Source organism: Limanda limanda, chromosome 12 (genome assembly GCF_963576545.1).
Source record: "Limanda limanda chromosome 12, fLimLim1.1, whole genome shotgun sequence".
Lineage (NCBI taxonomy): Eukaryota > Metazoa > Chordata > Actinopteri > Pleuronectiformes > Pleuronectidae > Limanda > Limanda limanda.
Genome location: NC_083647.1, coordinates 21,768,340 through 21,788,246, shown reverse-complemented (window position 1 = coordinate 21,788,246; position 19,907 = coordinate 21,768,340). Strand labels below are relative to the sequence as shown.

The 19,907-nt window shown below is 44.3% G+C and overlaps 1 protein-coding gene across 1 annotated transcript; it reads right to left on the bottom strand.

Annotated features, from left to right (window-relative positions):
- Positions 1-567: 567 nt before the first annotated feature.
- Positions 568-19,390, bottom strand: crip2 (cysteine-rich protein 2). The gene is made up of 8 exons (XM_061082567.1): positions 19,249-19,390; positions 8,331-8,425; positions 4,350-4,407; positions 3,654-3,779; positions 2,947-3,018; positions 2,707-2,801; positions 2,126-2,183; positions 568-1,854 (listed from the first exon to the last, which is right to left on the bottom strand). Exons 1-8 carry the CDS (start codon positions 19,289-19,291, stop codon positions 1,787-1,789), a joined length of 615 nt encoding a protein of 204 aa, XP_060938550.1. The 5' UTR covers positions 19,292-19,390; the 3' UTR covers positions 568-1,786.
- Between the last annotated feature and the right edge of the window lie 517 nt (positions 19,391-19,907).

Sequence of the window (19,907 nt, the reverse complement as noted above, 5' to 3'; positions counted from 1 at the left end):
GGTGGAGGAGAAACCTTTTCTTATGGAGGCTTGTTTGCACAGTGGCTCCGGGCCTCGTGTTAGGTCATTGTTTTTAAATCTGAGCTCAATTAGAGATATGAATGAGATGCGTTCACCAACGACTGCTGCTGCTGTTGCGTCATCATGCATTCTTCAGGGTTACTCACACAGGATGGACAGTTTTTGATCAATTTATAAGGAATATAATTTTAAGGTTATAAGTTTTGTGGAGGAGTGCTTCGTAACATGGTTTTGATAAGTGCTGTATAAAAAAAACCATTATTAAATCGTTCTCAATCCTGTCAGATGCATCCACTGCCCTCAAGGCCAAGGCCCAAAGCTGATATTGGGTTCATCCTCCACCCGTTCACCTTGTTTCAATTAAATCAGTTCTGTAGTTTTCCCGTAATCCTGCAAACAAACAGCAATGGAAACATCACCTCCTCAGCAGAAGGTAACGACGATTAAACAACAAAACCACAAATTCTCACCACACGCTTCTTGAGTTGCAGTTTATAAACAGAGGAGTCCATACTTTGTCAAACAATAACTGTGGAAACACAGATGAAGAGTTTCTGAAATATTTATTTGAGGGATTAGAACAGTCGACTGCAGCAGGGCTGAAGTGCAGCGTTCTCGACAGTGAGCCCCGCGGCGCCTACAAAGCCCCACGATGCACAACAGGCTACACACAAGCACGGTAACAGTCGTACAATAATACTATGAGTGCACATTCTTACAGAATGACTTGTCTGCGGTTTCTCGTCTCTGTTACTACGAGCTAAAGCTACGGTTTCTGCTAATGGCAACCGGAAAGAAAAAAAATACATCAGCTCTTGGAAAACAACAGCAGGGTTATTCATTTGGAAATAACAATAAAAATCTGGATCGTAGAGAATTATACAGCTTACATCACCTCATTTAACCTCCGTCAGGATCAGTCCTATAAAGGGTGGTAGTACAGTGGCTAAGGAAATTTAAAGGACTTGAGTTAAGTAATAAATACATGTTTACTCCCCTGACCCATTCTGCCTCGCTTTAAAAATAGCATTATAAAAAACAGCTGGGGCAAAATTAGTGTTATTTATTAGCGCAGCAAATTTCCTGACGTGCTGAAAGTCATGTAACAGTCTCAGAGATCCTCTTTTTTTTTTATATAATATGTTTTTGTTTTAAACAAAATCTCACTTCTTCCACATAAGGAATGTTGTCAGGCAGCCAAACTGTAAATATGGCATTTGTTAAGTTTCTTTTTATTTATTGATTGGCAACGTGCTGCTCCTGAGCACCACCTGTGCACGACCCAGCTTCAGAGTGTAATTCCTCTGGAGGTCAGAGCTGCAGCTTTCCACACCTGAGATTCACGTTCCATCTCTTTAAACATACATCACGTCAAAACATCCTCAAACTGTTCTCTTGGTGCAGAATTGAACTGTAAGACCTTTCTTTTGTTACAGTAGTGACAGTTAAGTGTATAAATGTGTAAACATGGCAAAGAAAACCTGGTTGAAACAGTGAGTCAGCTGTGGGAATGCTGGATGTGGTGCTGAGCAAATACAATACATTTCACATGTCTAACCAGCATTTGTAACATTTGAGCCGTGGGATCCAGGAATGCTGGGAGCGGGTCGGCATACAGGGGAAGACGGGAGAACGGGAGGCTGGTCGTCTCAGGTAGGAACGCACGGGTGGGGGAGAGAAGAAGAAGAAGAAACTAGAAATAATACTGTGGCTGATGGTCAGTGTTGTGTAGAGCAGAGGGATGAGGCTGAGGGGGGGCAAAGGTTCAGGGCTGGGTCACGGCACTGGGCTCCTTGTCATAGATGTAGCTGCCCACACCGCCAGTGTTCACGCCTGGAAAAACCACAGGGAGAGCAGCGGGTGTCAGGGGTGAGAGAAGAGAGAAGAGGGAGAGAAGAGGCACAACAAGAGCAGGAGAGGCTGCAGAGTCCTGGAGGACGATTCTCAAAGCTCAACAAGCTGCACACACAGTGTTATACTGACACTACTGCTGAGGAACATGTATTTTGTGCAGCTCTCACACACACACACACACACACACACAACATTCTGTTTCAAGTAGTAGCTGATAATTAGTGGGTGGACAGCACCCCCTAGCGGTTACCTTTGGGCCCGAAGAGAGTCGCATAGCATGGTTTGTGGCAGTAGGGCTGGCCGTCATGCTGGAGGGAAAAATAAAAACATTAACACAATGACAGGTTTATTTTTAACAGGTCACATTAACATCAAGGTGGAAAACCTATAAAAGACTTTATTATAATGGCTGCATGATGAACACAGAGGAACCGGTAACATTGTAGAACACAATGAAAATAATATGACAGTATTATAATATGAAGAGTTTTGGACTGCTTACTTAAATACCTCTAAATATAAATGTTTCTTTGTTTTCTTTGGTCAATCGTTCTTTGATTATTTTTTACATATTTTGTTGGTGTTTTTGTCCTAATGACATATTTGTATTATTAGATTTCTGGATATATTCATCCAGAATTAATGGATTTATATGTAAGCCACTAGGGGGCGTATTCATATCTTAAGTACAGTCTATGGATTGTTTAGGTAAACCTCATTAAGTCTATGTCTGTCAGCATTTCCTTTGTCTATCGTTCTTTTGTCCTTTTCAGTCTTGCACACTTTCTGCCTTTCTCTTCCCCCCCCAATCACTACAGCCTCTTTTCTCACCTCTGCATGGCTGCCAGCAGAAAGAGTCTTGCTGCACCTCTCACAGCGCAGACAGGGTCGATGCCAGTCTTTGCCCAGCGATGTCACCTTCTCAGCTATTGTGAGACACACACACACAGACACACACACACACACACAGACAGATGTGAGACACCATGGCAACCACTTTGCCGGTTCACACCTATTACTGCAACCTCTTTTCCTCACGGGCGTTTCCACTGTGAGTGTGGAGCTACTCACCAAAATACACCTTCTTGTTGCATCGGGGGCAAAGGTTGGCCTCTCCGGAAAAAGTGGTGATGCCGCCAGCTCCTGAAACATTAAACACACATTACACACACATACATAACCCACACACATGTCAATACTGGAGAAGCTGGAGGAAATCCAATGTACTAATAATATGAAGGAGATAAAAAACTAGAAATGTAACAGCTTTTAAAATATTTGAAGAGGGAAGACGACTGTTGTTGCCAATTTAAAATTTACTGGTTTCCAATTTAAAACACTTCTCTCACGCAGTCTTTTTTGTTTGATTACATGCAGTTCTGTCCTGGGACCTGCAGGTGGAGCCGAAACACACTTTTCCGGTTCACTCTCCAACAGCCAAGAGAGTGGAAACTGTCACTAAGTGAAAACTGCACGGCAGAGATCAATTCAAAGAAAATAGTTGATAAGATTTTCTTGTTGCTGACACTGAGTGTGTGTGTGTGTGTGTCTGTGTGTGTCTGGTGTCCTGGGAAATCCTAATCTATGAGAAGGACAAAGTTCCCCCTCAGTTCCCAGGAGACTTCACGTATCAGCAGCAGCTTCCTTTCTTGTTGAAAACACCCAAATGTTCACGGGACACTTCCTTGACTGAGCAGCTTGTTCACATCAACACTTGCTGATAGATCCACGATGTAAAGTACGTGCGACATGACAACACCAGCGTGTTTCTCACTCACCTTTCGACGGAGCCTTCGGTGCGAACACTCGCTTCTCCTCGGCTTTGGGGACTGACTCCCCTCCGGCAGGGTTGTTGTTGGCTGGAGCGTCGTACACATAAGAGCCGGCTCCACCAATGTTCACACCTAAAACAGACAGAGTCCAGGAAAAGAAAACAACAAACAAATCAGTATTGATGCATTCACATCTAAACTTCAACTGACTCGGTCGACTCCAGTTTTATAGGGAAAATATTACTAACTAAAATGATTAAAGTGAATAAATTGCTTTATATGTAAACACTGACATAAAAATGTATCATAAATAACGAAGGCCTAAATAGATATTTAATTACATAAATAAAAATATATTTCTATTTAATCACAAAATAACGATATGACAAGTACCTTACAGCAGTAGCAGTTATGCTAGTGAATTTATATACAGAAATAAAAATACTGAAATATTAACTTGTTTTAAATTGTTGCTTACCCTTTATTATGGAATAATATTTTTAATCTATGTTTTTATTTTGAGGACATTTGGCTGATTAGGTCTGGAGCATTGTAATTTCAATATTTGTTCCTATTTAATGAATGAATTAAACCTTTTGACCTGTAATTATTTATTTATTTATTAAGTACTTTATACTTCTAAACCTGCCACATATGACACATAAAAGAAGTATGTGTGTAATACAAAGACATGTAATTCACCTTTGGGTCCAAAGAGGGCAGCGTAGCACGGCTTGTGGCAGTAGGGCCTTCCGTCGTGCTGAGGGAGAAGCACCGTGACACACAGATTAAAAACACTCAAAAGACTTGTAAAGGATTAAAAAGGGGGAAAAAAATCCAGATGACGCACATGAGAAAATTGAGCAATAACGTCCATGAAAAATCCTATTTCACACATTTTTCTGACATCATATTTTAGGTTATGGTCTTTTTTTTTTTTTTTACACGGATGGAAAGAAATGTGTCTAAAAACGGAAACTGTCAGTTTTTTTTTCCAGCTCACGGCTGCTTGATGATGATGTCACTGTCACCGGTGGCTCCAACACATAATAATGACTCCATCTGTATCTAAGGAACAGGTCTGTGTTGATGAAGCCATCGCCACGCTTCAGTGCAGCCCACATGACCGGGTGCCACTTAAACAGGAAGAGAAAGAAAATCCGGTCTAAGACATAGATGGCCTGCCGCTGCTGGTGCATGCTGGGAATGTGGCGGTCACTGGGAACGACCCAGCTTGGGTGAGAGATCAGGGCTGAGTTCCAAGTGTGGCCACTGGTCCAGAGCCCGATGCCCATACATGAGAGGAGGAAGCCGGGCGAGATGCCAGGCCCTGGGTGGTGGAGGGAAGAAGTGGGCGCTAAACAAGAGACACTTCTGCTGCGGCCACGTGAGCTCCTCTTCCTCCTCCTCTTCCTCCCCCTCTTCCTTCTCCTCCACCTCCTCCTCCTCCTCCTCCTGCTCCTGTGGCGCAGAGGTAAGAAGGATTGTTCTCCCGCCTTTAATAATGCATCGACTGTGACCAGCTACTGTTAAAGCAGCCTCACACGACCCTGTTGGACATTTATGAGATCCGTGGCGGTTTGGCGGCAGAGCACTGATGACTTTCTCAGGACAGGACACACAGAGCTTCATTGTGAAGAGGAGCGTCTGGTTCGCGTCGCTGCACAGACTCACTGAGGCTTTGGCTGAGAAACGTAAAGGAGGCGGACGGACCCTAAAAATTGATTATCCATCGCTGCAGCACAGCCCACTCTGTTCCCAGCATTAAACTTCCCACATCCTGACACCTGGATCTGTCTTCTCCATTTATTCTTCTGTATTTTCTGCCTTCTGCACTCCAGAGTCTTGAGTATAACTTACTATAAAAATAGGTTTTGCTTTTCAGAGGTGTCAAGGTTCAGGTTCCTCTTGAAAAAGTCCCTAAAAACACAGTTTGAAACACGTGAGCACAACTCTCACTTTTCTAGTGAGGCGCCTTCAGGTCGGCTCGTTACTGCCCCAACAGGCCAGAGGCCCACACTGACACTTTACGTAGGTGAGAACAAAAAAAAAGGTTGAAAGATGAGAATCTGGGGGTGTGAAGTGAGAAAGAATTGATTTCATTAAAACCTCCATTTCTAACTCTTCATCTCTGCTTCTGGTTCGCAGGTCAATAGGCTCTATAGGCTGAGTTGCATTATGGGTAGTGTGGGCACCAGGATTACAAACGGAATAAAAAAAGAGGATGTCTTGTTGTTTTATAATCAGTCTAAATATGAAGATAAGGAGGCGAGATTTGAAGTTACAAGGAACATGTTGTTCATGATTTCTAGAAACAGCTGCTGACAAGACCGTCTCACCTCAAGGTTGATTGAAAAGCTTTTCTGGAGCTTTCAGTCACATCAGGTTCTTCCTGAGCAGATGAATACGTCTCACTTGTCCTGACACCTTTAACTTTCTTAATTTACAGACTCACAACAAGTCACGACATGTCTGGGCTGTTAGTTATTTGAGGAGCAGGTTCGGCTTTTCAGAGATTCCATTATAGTTCCATAACTGATCTAAGTAAAAAAAGCTATTATGGATGTGCACTGGGCTGAACAGGTGCTGCACAGCGGTAGTCTGACTGGCCGGATGAAGACTGTGACTCCATGCTGTTAACCTTAGGCAGCCTTCTCCTCCTCCTCTTCTACTTCCGGCCTATAACCATTTCAAAATCTTCGCTGTGGGAAAAAACAACAACCTCTGGGCTAGTAAGCTACGTGCTGAAAATGGCAAATTTGGATCAAGATTTGGTGCAAACAAACTATGAAAAACATTTTTTTGTGTTTTTTTGTGGCGTCTTATTATACAAGCCATAACGTTTCATTCGCTCTATAGCAGAGAGCTAATGGGGTCCGGCAGAGCGCTCCTCTGACACAGCGCTGTAGAGATGAGTCTGGTAATGTGAGACTAATACAGTCATGATCATTTAGGGTCATCAGTCTCGAACTGTCACCTTGTCCGTTCCACCCTGGCTCTCTGCCACCAGCCTCTGAAAGCTGCTGCCCCCCCCCCTCCCTCCCCCCGTACTATTCCTAGAGGAAGCAGCGATTATTGCTCAGAGGTTCAAGACCTTCTGCGTACCAGACCCCCGGATGACATCAACACTCCCCCAGACTATCTCACAGATGCTTTACATCCGTACATTCTTTTTTTTCCAAATCCAAAGTCTCTCAGCCACACTCTGTTTCCATGATGCTCAAGTTTTATCTACTGAAGTCAGGCTGGTGGCGCGGCGCTGCATTGGATTTGGAAGCTGTCCGGGGGAAAGAGAGAGAGAGAGAAAGAGAGCGAGAGAGAGGACGGTGGTGCTGAGACAGCGCAGGCCTCAGTGGAGATTGTGCGACTACGTTACTGTTAATCGCGCAGAGATTACACAGCATCCTCTGGGTTCCGCAGGGGAATTCTGTACAAAGAGGCTGAGATCACATCCTCCCTGCACAGAGGAAAGAGGCGGGAGACTCAGAAGTGATATTCACTCGTGTACAGGACTTGAATCATTGGCTGGTTTCGTGGAAGACAAACTAAAAAGGAGCACGATAAGAAAATCCCTGAGGAGATGGTGCCAGATAGTGAGCAGGGCTCGATCAAGGGTTACAGACGGCGGAGTCTGAGTTCAGACGCGAAACTGCACTTTGATTATTCGGAGGAAAACGGATATGAAAGCGACTCACCCTGTAGCACTAAGGGAGTTAAAATTCCCACAAAGAAAAACCATATTGACAGATGCTACCAGGCAGGAGAATGGACACTCTGCAATTTCCTGTATAAAATGCACATTGTGAAATGAAATAACCCAATGAGAGTCAATACATAACAAGGTGGTAATGTTTTGACAGATTTCATAATAACAGGCAATGAACTCAGGGACACAGTTTGTTGACCTTTGAACTTTGTGTGGTCGACACTGATATTTTGAAGAAGAAGAATGAATGAATGAACAAATCTATTAAGTCTTAACTCAGAAGCTATTTACGGGAGGTTGTTAGCACCGCCGAGTGCACGGCACGTTAACATGAATGGACTGAGCAGCATGTGACCTCCAACCTCAGGCGATGACAGTGACGTCTCATTAGTCAGACAGAGGTGAGTCTGCGTGCACACGGCTGTACAGGCCAGTACGAGTCCACATCACAGCCCAGTACCAAGAGGCTGGGCCCCTTCGGACTTCTGATATCATTAATGAATGGATTCTGATGCATAGTGCTGACGTGATAAGTAATTGAGAGTTTGACTTATCATTTAAGTTAGTGGTTCCCACCCTTTATGGCTTGTGAGACTTCATAAAAAAGGTTTCTGGATTCTCACAGATTAGATGGGGTGTGAGTCATCTCAAAAATAAAAGGAATTTTGTCCAGGTGGGATCTGATGTTGTATTTTATTACCCTGTTATGAGAATACGCAGCTGATTTGGCATTTCACTCCTAATATATTGTCAGAAAGTTCTAAACACAAAGGATCAGGACCAGAGATATTGTATTTTTTTAGTCCACTATTCCATAAATCACAATTTTAAGACACTTGCGACAACAAACCACTTATCGATAAACTGAAAACATAATAGAGATTTATCGATGATGAAAAGGTTGTGTAGCAGAATGAAGAATTAGTCTAATGTGTTGAAAGTGTGACAGTACTGCAGTGTCACGGTGTCGTACTGACCTCAGCGTGGCCTCCGGCCGTCAGGAGCTTGTTGCAGCGGTCGCACTTGAGACACATCTTGTGCCAGTCCTTCCCCAGCGATGACACTTTCTCAGCTGAAAGACAAGAGACAAGAGGCAGAAGAATGAGTTCACGTAGATTCTAATAAAGCCGCGTTTGTGTACTTTCCTCTGTTGTGTCGGGCTTTGTGTGCGTTCTAATGTGCCGTTCCATCGGTCATCTCAGGGTGGAATGACGTCCCCTCATTGCCTCATCGCCACAATAACGATTGGCCTGTGCCCTGCGTCTCTGAGCCGATGAGCCGCGTTGGAAATCCTGTCATCGTACCAACCCACTGATTGTTTTCTGGTGGGGTGGGGTGGTGTGGGGGGTGGGGAGACTGGGAATGCCTGTGTACCGCACAGGATGCCGTCGTGATGTCATCGCTGGACAGACAGACAGTGGCGTGAGTCCCAGTCCAGCTGGAGCGGCGGGGGGTGCCCACGTCTAACCCAGATCCTTTGTGTTACCCCTCCAAACAAACACAGACACGCCCATCCCCCAGTTTACAGTAAACCCCCTTTTCCCTGCAGACAGACCCTCAACCCCATTTCCGTTCCCTTTTTTCTCCAGGCGACCACAGCGACCGCCCCTCCAGACAAGCATAGGACCCTAATTATACACTTTCCAATAATAAATCTCGGCTGCTTCCACACAATGGGGCCTAAGGAGTCGGGCAGGCAGCGGAGGAAACACCTTCTCTTATCAAGGCACGGCACAAATAGACGGATGCCGGACTTGGTTTCCTACACAAACATATGCAGACAATCTTCCTCCTCTTCTTCCTCTCTATAGCTGCTTTCCTGCATGTGCCATAATGTAACGTCAAATTCCTGCATCGGCATCAGGAAGCAAATTTAAATCATACAAGTCAGATGTGAGAGACAGCTGGTTAAACCACAGAACCGGCCTGGCATGAGTCTTTATCTCATAAGACCTCCAAAACCAATTATGTTGTGGCCATCATGTGGAAAATGCTTCTCAGCAACTCTGAAGGAAATCCGTCGACTCCCTGCAGAGAACGTGTTTACTCTCCAAACAGTTTCACCCGTCACTTCTCCCTGATTATTACAACACTGAGACAAATGGCCCGACAACATAGTATGGGGGTGCGAGGTGAAGGGTGAAGTGTGGGGGGGGGTGCTCATCAACACTTAGGAGCAGAGGAATGCTGAGGAGGCCGGAGGATGCTGCGGGAGATGTTCAATCACTGTAAATGATATTGTTCTTCAGAGTAAAAGCCTGTAATAAATCAATCTGCTCTTAAATCAGAAAAAAAAGGCAGAAATACAACCGGACATCACTGGAGTTAAGAAGAACTCGCTTAATGAAACTAGAAATCACTGCTGTCAGAGGTTGGTACACGAACAAAGACGGCAGCTCAGATCCCGTGGGTGTGTTCTCTGCTGGTGGAGCTCGAACCTGTGAAGTGCTGCTCGTTGCTATCTGCCGAGGGAATTCACCGCTGTGGGCACACGGATCGACAAACACCACACACACACGCAGATGGATTTTTCTTGGTGCTGAGTGATGCAGAAACACTGCTGACCTACACTCAGGACTAGGCCTGCTCACATCTGCACAGACAGAGGTCGGATGCTGCTGCTCGTGCTACAACTCCTCTTGGCTTGGTGTTACACTTTGAATCACTTCAGCATCAACTGCAAATCTCAAAATATGTCACTATGCAGAGAATGAACATTTTCCTACAATTAAAACTTGCGCTAGAGCACGACCTATAAGGGTCTAATGCTGATAGCAATATATGGACCAGTATACATAATTTTGAAATTCCTACAATGCCATTAACAAACCCAAACAAATGTTATTTAGGCTTGATATTAAAAAATGAATGTGTAAAATAAGCTACCAAAGTCGGACATCTTCCCAAACCTTTAAACAGCTTCAGGTTATGTTCCACGACAGTATGAAAGGAAAGAGCAGTGGCTCAACGCGAGTGTGAGTGACTCCTAAATCTGAGGAGAACCATACACCTCCTCCTGACACCTCTGCTGTTAAAAATAGGTTGATAAATGGACCGCGGGATCCATGCCTGTGTGTGTTCAGAGTGTGCGTCTGTCACTGACTGACTCATGAATGCAGACACACCTCCAGACAGTCCTGAAAAGTCAGTGAATGAATGGAAACTGACGTCAGAGCCTCCAGTGCGTCCTCGCTCCCCAGTATATGACTGTGTCAGTGTGTGTAGTCACCACGTCCACAGTTTAACAGCCCCCTGTTTAAAAGGGCACTTGTTATTGGAAGAGGGGTGAGCCTGTCTGTCTGTATTATGTGTTGTGTGAGTTGTAGAGTGGGGGGGAGGTGGAGGGGATCTGCATCTGGCCCAGATGTTTACAGCCCGAGCTCTGAGGCAGCCGCTGTGCTTATTATTCTTCATATGGCCTCGGCAGCTGAATTAAATCCGCAATTTGTATTTGGGTTAACACTTTTACAGAGAGACAGAAATATAAATAAGGAAATTCAAAATGACGTAATGACTAAGAACTGAGAGACAGACACTTCTCTATTTCCCCAAATAGCTCAAGTGTGGGCACACATGAAGCAACTGAAATGCCACCACATCATCCTCCACCCCCCCGAACAACAGGAGGTAAATGAACCCATTTGTGTAAACAAACACGCTCCCTGTTCACAGGGACGTCGCTCCGGAAACTCACATTTACAATTGTCAACATTGACGAGGATGTGCCAAATCCTTTTAGTCGAGCGGTTCTCCCTCATGACATCCGGCAATTTGCCTCATTCTGGAGCACAACACAAAGGATTCCCCTCATGTTTTAATGGAGCTGCCTTGGAAAACCCCCTGTGAGGATTTACAGTCTGATTTTGCATTAAACCTTTGATGGATTTAGAAGAATATTCCAATAATTCAGGATCCCTGTTGTGTTTAACAGCAGGGGGGTGGAAAACTGAAATAATACCAAGCAATGCCAATATTATTAAGAAGATGACTGTTTAGTTTGGTAATCTACGATCTAAACTGATGGCAAAATAAGCAGAAAGATCTAAGTAAACATGGGGCCAAGTGCAAAAAAGGTTTTGTCTTTTTTCATAGAAAGGTTCATTCACAAAACGTTATGTTATGTTAAAATGAGTTAAAAGAAGAATCCAGGCTTTCTGGAGATTTCAACAAGCCAAACTTTAAACTGTTAGACCATAATGATTTAAGACAGACGGCAGATCTAAGTCCCAGAGCTACTATCACAAGATAGGATGAAGCCAAAGACAGTAGATAGGCACTAAAAGTCAATGTACTGCGATAACTTCCTAGTGGAATCCCTTCCATGTTGGTCGTGCTTTTAGTTTTATTACTGCAAGCTAACATCTGTATTGTTGATAAAAGACTACAACACACTGATGCATTACAAAGTACACATGATGCCAGAACATCTCTCAAAACACATTTAAGAATTTAAATATTATGAATCATCAGTTTTCTGCTGGTGTACAATGATATTGTTAAATGATGCCACATTGTGCCTTTTAAACCCAGAGTATAAAGCTGAGTCACGTCCTCTGAAGAACTGATTGACACATGGATGATGCCTCTGTGGGAACAGTGAGGTCAGAGGTCAACACCAAAACCATATGATACCTGCACCACTGTAAGCTGCTTAACTTCATTTGTGAATTCCTGCTCTAAGCTCTTCATTCTGCCTCTGACTTCTCTGACAGCATCGTCAATATGCTTTAAATCAGTGAGGCCGCCTGCTGCTGCTGACTCCTCTCACTGATTCAGCCCCGGTGTTTACAATCGCCTGGTTTCACTGATGTTACTGAACATGAATCAAAGTCAAGGAGGCAAAGCTGAGATCACTCTGACTGCGATATTGTAGAGCCTCTGTGTGACTGTGAGTCAGCTGAGGCCTCATCAATTTCCGGAGGAGTTTGTGATGAGATGTGAACCGAGAGAGCAGCAACAGAAAAGCAATAATCATGCAGAAATTGGTGTGTAAACTCAAAACAGAACCACAGCTGGGGCACTCCACCCACCTCAACAAGTTGATCTGCAGCCAGGAAATTATCCAACAGGCTCAAGTGCAAAAAAAAACCCCTCACTTGACGCCCCAACGAAAAAAGGCATCACATTAGTTCTACAACAAGTTCTACACAGGCATGAAATTAAGGGGCCTCAACCCAGAAATACAGCAGGTTGTGTGGTTTAAAACCCCGAAGCATTTAGGAGCTTTTATGTCACTGAACGACAACAACAAACCCGAAAATTATGATGGTTCATATTTCAAATGGTACATATTTACACATAACACAGCCCTAACGCAATTTGTGGCTCCAAAATAATGATAAAGTGAGTAACAAACAATAAGTGATGATGACACAACATCAGTTTTTGTAATGTCATTTTGGAAATTGCAGTCATGGGGCATCTGATGAAAATGGGCCGAAAACAGAAATCCAACATCAAATAGATTCAGCATCTCTGAAAACAAATTTTGATAATGTGATTTTACAAAAGATGGACGGACATCAGGGAACTTCCATCAGGCCGTGACTCGATTTAGTTTGTTTTTCGTTCTGTTACATGATGCACTTCTACTTCGGATTATGGAGAGTGAAACCAATTACGCTCAGACAGAGTCCCTCGGCCTGTGAAGGGAGAAGAGCCACAGCAAATGGTCCACAAACACTGTGTAATTGGACCTTAAACAAGAGGTTGTCAGGAAGGAAACATTATCGGCCCATTTCTGCAAATGACTCCATTATGGCTTCTTAATTGCCGAAGGTGACAGGACAGCTGCGCCCACACACCTTTGCCAGGAAGTTCTTCTACCTCTGTTTTACTCCAAGTTACAACAGAGCAACAGTACAAGTCCCTGAGCTACTTTCACACGGCTGAACTCCCAGAATGCAGTGCAGCAGGGGGTTGGGCTCTGAAATCTCATATGGGTGCTCGCTCTCTTATCGCTCAATAATTTGATCAGGGTGCAACGAGGGGGAAATCTAATGCGTTTGACAAAGGGGGACAAGAACGCTGCCGCTGCAGGAGCTCGAGTCCACAACCAGATTAAATCAGCGACAACTGCGAAGGCTCCTGTTTCTGGATGTGTAACCGTTTTCAGAGAGGCACACACAGATGTAAGACGCTTAAACCGAGCATGAGGGTTGATTCAATCCCCAATTTTAATAAAATTGTACAGGTTAGAACATAACTCGCGATCGGTTTGATGATAACTTATCAAATCATCAGCTTTGGAACATTTTTGACCCCAAATTTAGGTCAAGTCTCTTTGTAAGGTTCATGATGTAATCACTGTTATTGTAAATATTTCGAAATCTCGCTTGGCTGGTTTCTCCTCTGTTGCACCCTCTGGTAATGTGGACCCATCTGCTCTGCATTGCACATAATAAACCCGTCCAAAACACACACACACACTGACACACAAACACACACACACACACACACACACACAACCCTCATTCCCTCCATCCGTCAGTGACAGCTGAGACCAAGCGGGTGTTTTGCTCCTTTGGCATTCGTCACAGCAGTGTGATAAAGGCACGTCCTAATAAACACGGAGCACCTGACTCAAAGTGAGATTTACTCAGAGCAGGAGTCAAACACGTGAAGTGAAAAACCTGGTTCTTCTGGTCTCCAGAGAAATGCACAAAAAGGAAATAACAAGCCTGTGTTTCCTCCTCTGCATCCTCTTACTATTCTGCTCTTTGCAGAACAAACACCCTCAGGATTTGCGCGCTTTCCCCTCAACGTAAAGACAATAGGCATTCAGTCAGGCCGGAGACCCCCCCCTCACAGAGGGAAGTGGCTGTGAAGGAATTTTCATTTGAAACTCATTCATCACAAGCTTTTTTGATTGTTTCATTGAGTTATCTAATTGTACTTTTTATATCAAAATCAACTTACTTTCAAGACTGAGAGGCAATGTCAGAGAATTTGAAACATTAGGAAACTAATGCCGAAATTGGTTAAATGCAAAAAACAGATGTTCGGCCTCCTTCTTGTCAACTGACTGATCTTTTTAACACGACTGTGCAGGAACTGAAAGAATTCAAAACAACTGCACATGATCTATAATCCATCCAGACTTGATTTGTGAAAAGGGAGTTTTATATTTTTTTTTATACTGCTTGCTCTGTGTTAAAAGTAGGTTGACCCCCCCATCAGTGATGTGAACATTAGAATTGATTTCTACAGGGTCAATTTGTTCATGTGGCTTCCTGTGGAGCCCGATGCTAAAGAGCCTCTAGGAAACCGGGCTCTGGATCCGTCTCTCCCTGTGGCTGATGCAACGCCGTGGCAAAACTTAGCTCTGGAGGTCGTCTGTCGCCTCAACCAAGGCGAGGTTTCCTCCCGAGGCTTTCTCCCTTTTCTCTCCCCCAAGAATGAAAGAGGCCGACCTTGTGAATTCACCGACTGACGCAAATGGGGCTGCAGTTAACTTGCATCCTGTCTACGCTGGTCAGAGCAGCCGCAGGGAAAGAGCTACTCCACGCTCCCTGGCTCTGGGACTGGTTCGCCCTCCCTGAACCCCTGAGCCGGCTTGGCCCCACACCACAGCTCTTCTCTCACCGCTCAGGACAATGTGTCCCAGCTACAGGGACTTCAAAAAGATCCAGTGTGCATGACTTGCTCACAGAGTAGTGGACCATGTCTTCAAAAGAGGAAGCAGGCCTGTTATTAGTGCACCTTCAGATGGAGCCTATGGAAATTGGATTATCATCCCAGGAAGAGCAGACATCATATGACAGGAGAAAAAAATGCAGCAGACTTTTCTCTCCCTAAAGTAAAATCATCTGAGTCTTGTAAAGTGGTGTAATAAAATTAACTGATTCTCCAGAGGAGCACGGTGCCCTGGACCTGCTCCCTTCAAAAGAGGAAAAGTAACTTTGAAGTTTAGGAACAACTGTGATGATCTTGATGTGATCTTGATGTGAACTCTTCAAACAAACCAAGCGCTTCTGTGTTAATAAAAAGAAGATGACTCGATGACTCAAGAAGACATGGTCCGATACGGAGTCAAGACTGGACACTAATACTGAACTAATGAAGGCTGGGTGGCAGATCATCCGGATAAGCAAGACATAAAGTACTTGTCCTGACCCTACAACCTGTTAATTTTCACTCTCTCTCTTGCATTTTAATCTCTTTATCTAAATTTGCAGTGTTTTAAACTTTAATAGGAACTGTTATTACCCTGTGCTGAAGATTTTCACCAAACTTAGTAGGTATATTTGTTGGGATGATGCTTGATTCCAAGAAATAACTTATAGAACTGATCAGTCTTTGGGGTTAAGCTGAGGTCTGACAGTTAAGAACTTGCCGTGTGAACGCACACAGTGAAAAACAGAGTCTAACGAGTTTTTGCTGAGTGCTGCTTGTCTGCAGAGGACGGTAAAATCTCTGTGGATGTTTTAAAGGCCCTCTGAAATAAGACAGAGAGAGCCAGAGAGCAAGAGAGAGAGAGAGAGAGGGAAGGCTGCAAACAGCTCGATAATGAAGCAGTACGAAAAACTACTTTTGAGATATTTTATGCTATGTAAAAAACTGTGGCGGGAAAAATATTGCACAAATATAAACACATAGGGTATATATAGTAGCCTTAGAGTTATAAACTTAAAGTGTAAATCATTTGGATGAAGAGTAAGAGAGCAGCTTTGTTCTTTGCTGTTGTGTAATAGGTCACATCGCTGGAAGGTGGAATGGTTTCACCTGAGTTAGGGCAGTAAAGGGGGGCTGGAGGGGGGGGCAATTTGACTTTCAGCACCAGGCTAAATGTCGCCTCCATTAGGGGGGATCATATTTGTGCCTCAAAAAGCCAGAGGAGAAGGACCCTCATTGACTGGTGCACAGTAGCTGGCAGGTTATGCAATGAGACCATACAGGAGGCAAGGACTCAAGAAAATGACGTTACATAACTGACCAGGCACATTCACACAGTCCACTGGGCAGCCGAGTGGAAAACAGGGTACTCTAACACTGACAGAGAAGAGGGGCAAGAGAAAAGGGTATTGTGTGGACGTTTGGGCTAAAAGAGGGATAAAAAAAGAGGAGGTGTGTGTGGGAAACACTACACCGCTCCGTATCACGAAGCTGACAGGGCGACGGTATTCTGCCTCAGTGGAACGGCTAACGTGCACCGAGACAGAAAGAGCCCTCTGTGAATAGAGATGTCGTTTCTCATTATAATGCATGAGGCGCTTTGAGAGTCTCCGTTTAAAGCCATCTCGGCCCATTTGCCCCGGGTCCTTGTGGCTGGAAAAATAAAACCAGGGGAAGAGGAATTCAGGGCCCGAGGCAGCAGCAAGTGACTGATGAGGAGGAAAGAGAGTGAGAGGAATCCAGGAATGAAAGAGAAACTCACAGCAGAGAAGTTCTCCTGCTTATTCACTTAGCTGGAAATAAGACAAATTGCCACCGTTTGTCATGTAAAAGAGTTGGGATCGCTTTGGTCACTTAGTGAGTCCATGCCGTGATGCGTTCAGGGACTCTCTCTCTCTCTCACACTATCAATGCATTTCCACTGGGCCTGGTCACAAGTCAGCCAATGGTCCCCAGTGATGGGAGGACACAGTGTGGACATTTTAACAAGTCAGACACTTCAAAGTCATAGAGAGCGTCACCAAGTCAACATTTGCCTTTAACGGTGGTTCAATTGAACCGTCACATCTATAAAAAACAGCCGCACGTAAAAGTAACAGTCGGAAAATAAGGAAATCAAAAGAATTTTCCATCCGAGACTGTGGCTCACCGCTGCCATTTGATTTTTTTTTTCGCACAAGTAAGGAAGAGGAGAGTAAAAATCCAATATTGGCCGACACCAGCTGGAGGACCAGGTGGGTAACAGCAGGGTGGGCCAATCAGCGCTCTGTATAGGCAGCACACAGCCAACCACAGACACAAGGAGGAATGGGACAGACAATTTTCTTTATCAATAACACATGTCCCGGTGAAGATCAGACGCAGGGAGTTCGAGTCTGTTTTCTCACTTCAGCTCCTCAGCCACTGAGAAGGAGGAGGATGTATGTAGGTGGAGCGGCTGAGCTCATCCTGCCATATCTGAAATCCATCCCTGACATCATGTTGATGCTTCGGGGGCAGTGGGCAGCACTCAGACTCAGACTGGAGGTTTTCTCCCTCCCTGACCTCTCCCATGTCTCCTCATTTGCTTCCCTTCCTCCCTCGCGGTGACTGGAACCTAAATATTGTCATCAACACGTGCCTGCTTCATCCTCCCTGATTTCACGTGGGCCGGCCAGTTCCACCCATGCAGCAGCTCCTCCTCATCTTCTCCTTCAGCTCCGGGCGCTCTCTCCACCCAACAGGACACACCCGAAACCCAAAATAACTCCACTGGGCTGGATCTCAGTACGTTACATAAAACAACAACATACATCCCAGAGACGCTGTGACTCACCCGCTGCAGCGATTTAAGGCTGTAGCACACATGAATACTCAGAAATGCACAAAAATCAGTATTTGGAAAATGATTTCTATTGGTGCAGAATTGATATGGTTCCACGCCAGCGACTCTGGGGACCCGTGGGATGAGCAGCAGCTGGGACGTGTGCTGTCCCTCCCGTTACGTAAGAGGACTCTCATCCACTCACATAATTGATTTTGACCCCTGTGAGAGCCATGATGTGCGCTGTGAAGTGTAGAAAAGATCAGCGCAGAGGGAGGGAGATTTCTTTTTGGGACCCCGAACATAAACAGAGGATTACTCAAGGTTCAACGGGACCACAGCATGTCGCCCCCCTAAAATAAACGGGAGGAGGCTGCAGATTAAAAAGCAGCGCCGTCATTTTTGGTTTATTATCACAATCTAAGCTCCTTTAATCTTCCTCTTTCATCTTGCTCTCGTTCCGTGTACACTTCTCTCTCTCTCTCAGTGTAAACATCTGTCACAGGAGCTCTGACGACTGATTCCTCTCTGTGACTACAGGTGAGAGTCAAAGCTCTTCCTCCAAGTGGGTGTTTTTGTTTTTTTAATTCATCACCTTCAGCACGCAAGGATGCAAAAGATGCGTGTTTACAGTGTTGTCGTGCCACTGACGCAGCGTTGTGTTGCCGTGCTCCTGTGAGATCTCAACATATGGTGCGTCTCTGCACTCTTGGCAGTGGCTCTCATCAGCAGCCGTCCAAAGCCAACTGCCGAGCTTGGATGTTCACCAAACACAACAAATTAAAAAAGCAGCAACAGATCGGTGTCAAGATAACAAGAATCACGCATTCAGTTTTTTTTTGTGAAGATCAAAGAGAAAGGACCAGTTTCTTGTGATGCTTGATTAAATAACAAAATATTTAATTTGAAATTTAAAGAAGTGAAAATTGGTTTAAACATTTGCTAATATTGATTGGTTTGCCTCTGCAGCTTTTGGTCCTCCCACAGTTTGTCTCTGTGAATGATTGACAGCACAAGAGACTCTTCACCTAAAATAACCACAGAAGAGCGTTGAACTTTTACTTATGTAAGAAACTCTAAAGGACAAATGCTGGAAGGGTTTGAATTTCTCTGAAGTAACTAAACCTCCAATATTAAGACAACACACTTTTTAAAACACACAACTCATATTGTTCAGTAAACAGCCAAAGTGCGTGTTTACATTTAAGAAATTCATTTGAAAATGTGGCAATTTTAACTCAATTTTAACTCACACTGAATAAATCCAGTTGTGCACTTGTATTTTTTAATTTTCAATGAATGAACATGACCTGCTACAGCTCTAATTAGAACCTCTACTCACAGCATTTAGGCTCTTACACTCTAAATTTTAGAGTGCAAGAGCCGGAACATCAAAGGAACACATGTCACAAAAACAAGTTGCTAATGAGCATCACGAGTAAAAGTGATTCCACCCACACACCGCGGACATTACTCACCGAAGTACACCGTCTTGTCGCACTTGGGACACTTTGAAGACATGTTGGGATGTTGGCGTGTCGAGTGAGAGTGAATCTGCGTGTTGTCTCTTGTCCTCTCGTCTCTGTCTCGTCCAGCAGCGAGTGTCCCAGCTCCAGTCCCTCAGCATCTATTCACGCAACGGCTGCTCATTAGCATAGCCCCGCCCCCTGCCGACGCGCCCCCATCAGCGTCTACTTCAAGGGCTGTGGGGAAATTTCAGTGTCTGGAAATCAGCCACTCGTTCACTATTCACTCACTGTTCTACAGAGATTAATGCACTCCTGCAAATTAACAATAAACATCTTCAATTTGACGAAACGTACACTGCAAAATGTCACAACACAAGCACATGTTTTCAGGGGACTACACAAAAATGATTAACGTGGCTGTAGCTCAATGGTTTATTAAGTTCCATCACCACTGATGAATAGAAGACTTCTATAACTTTTTTGGGTCCCCTGGAAACATTTGTTTGTCTTTTGACCTTTTGCAGCGTATGTTTTTATTTCATTTTCATTTTAAACCACATTTTAACATGTTCCTTTATGTAACTTACAGAGGCTCGTTGTGAGGTTTGTTTAATTAATTATTTGCTATAAAATGGGTGTAAACTTCATGATGAAAAGTTGAGACTGAC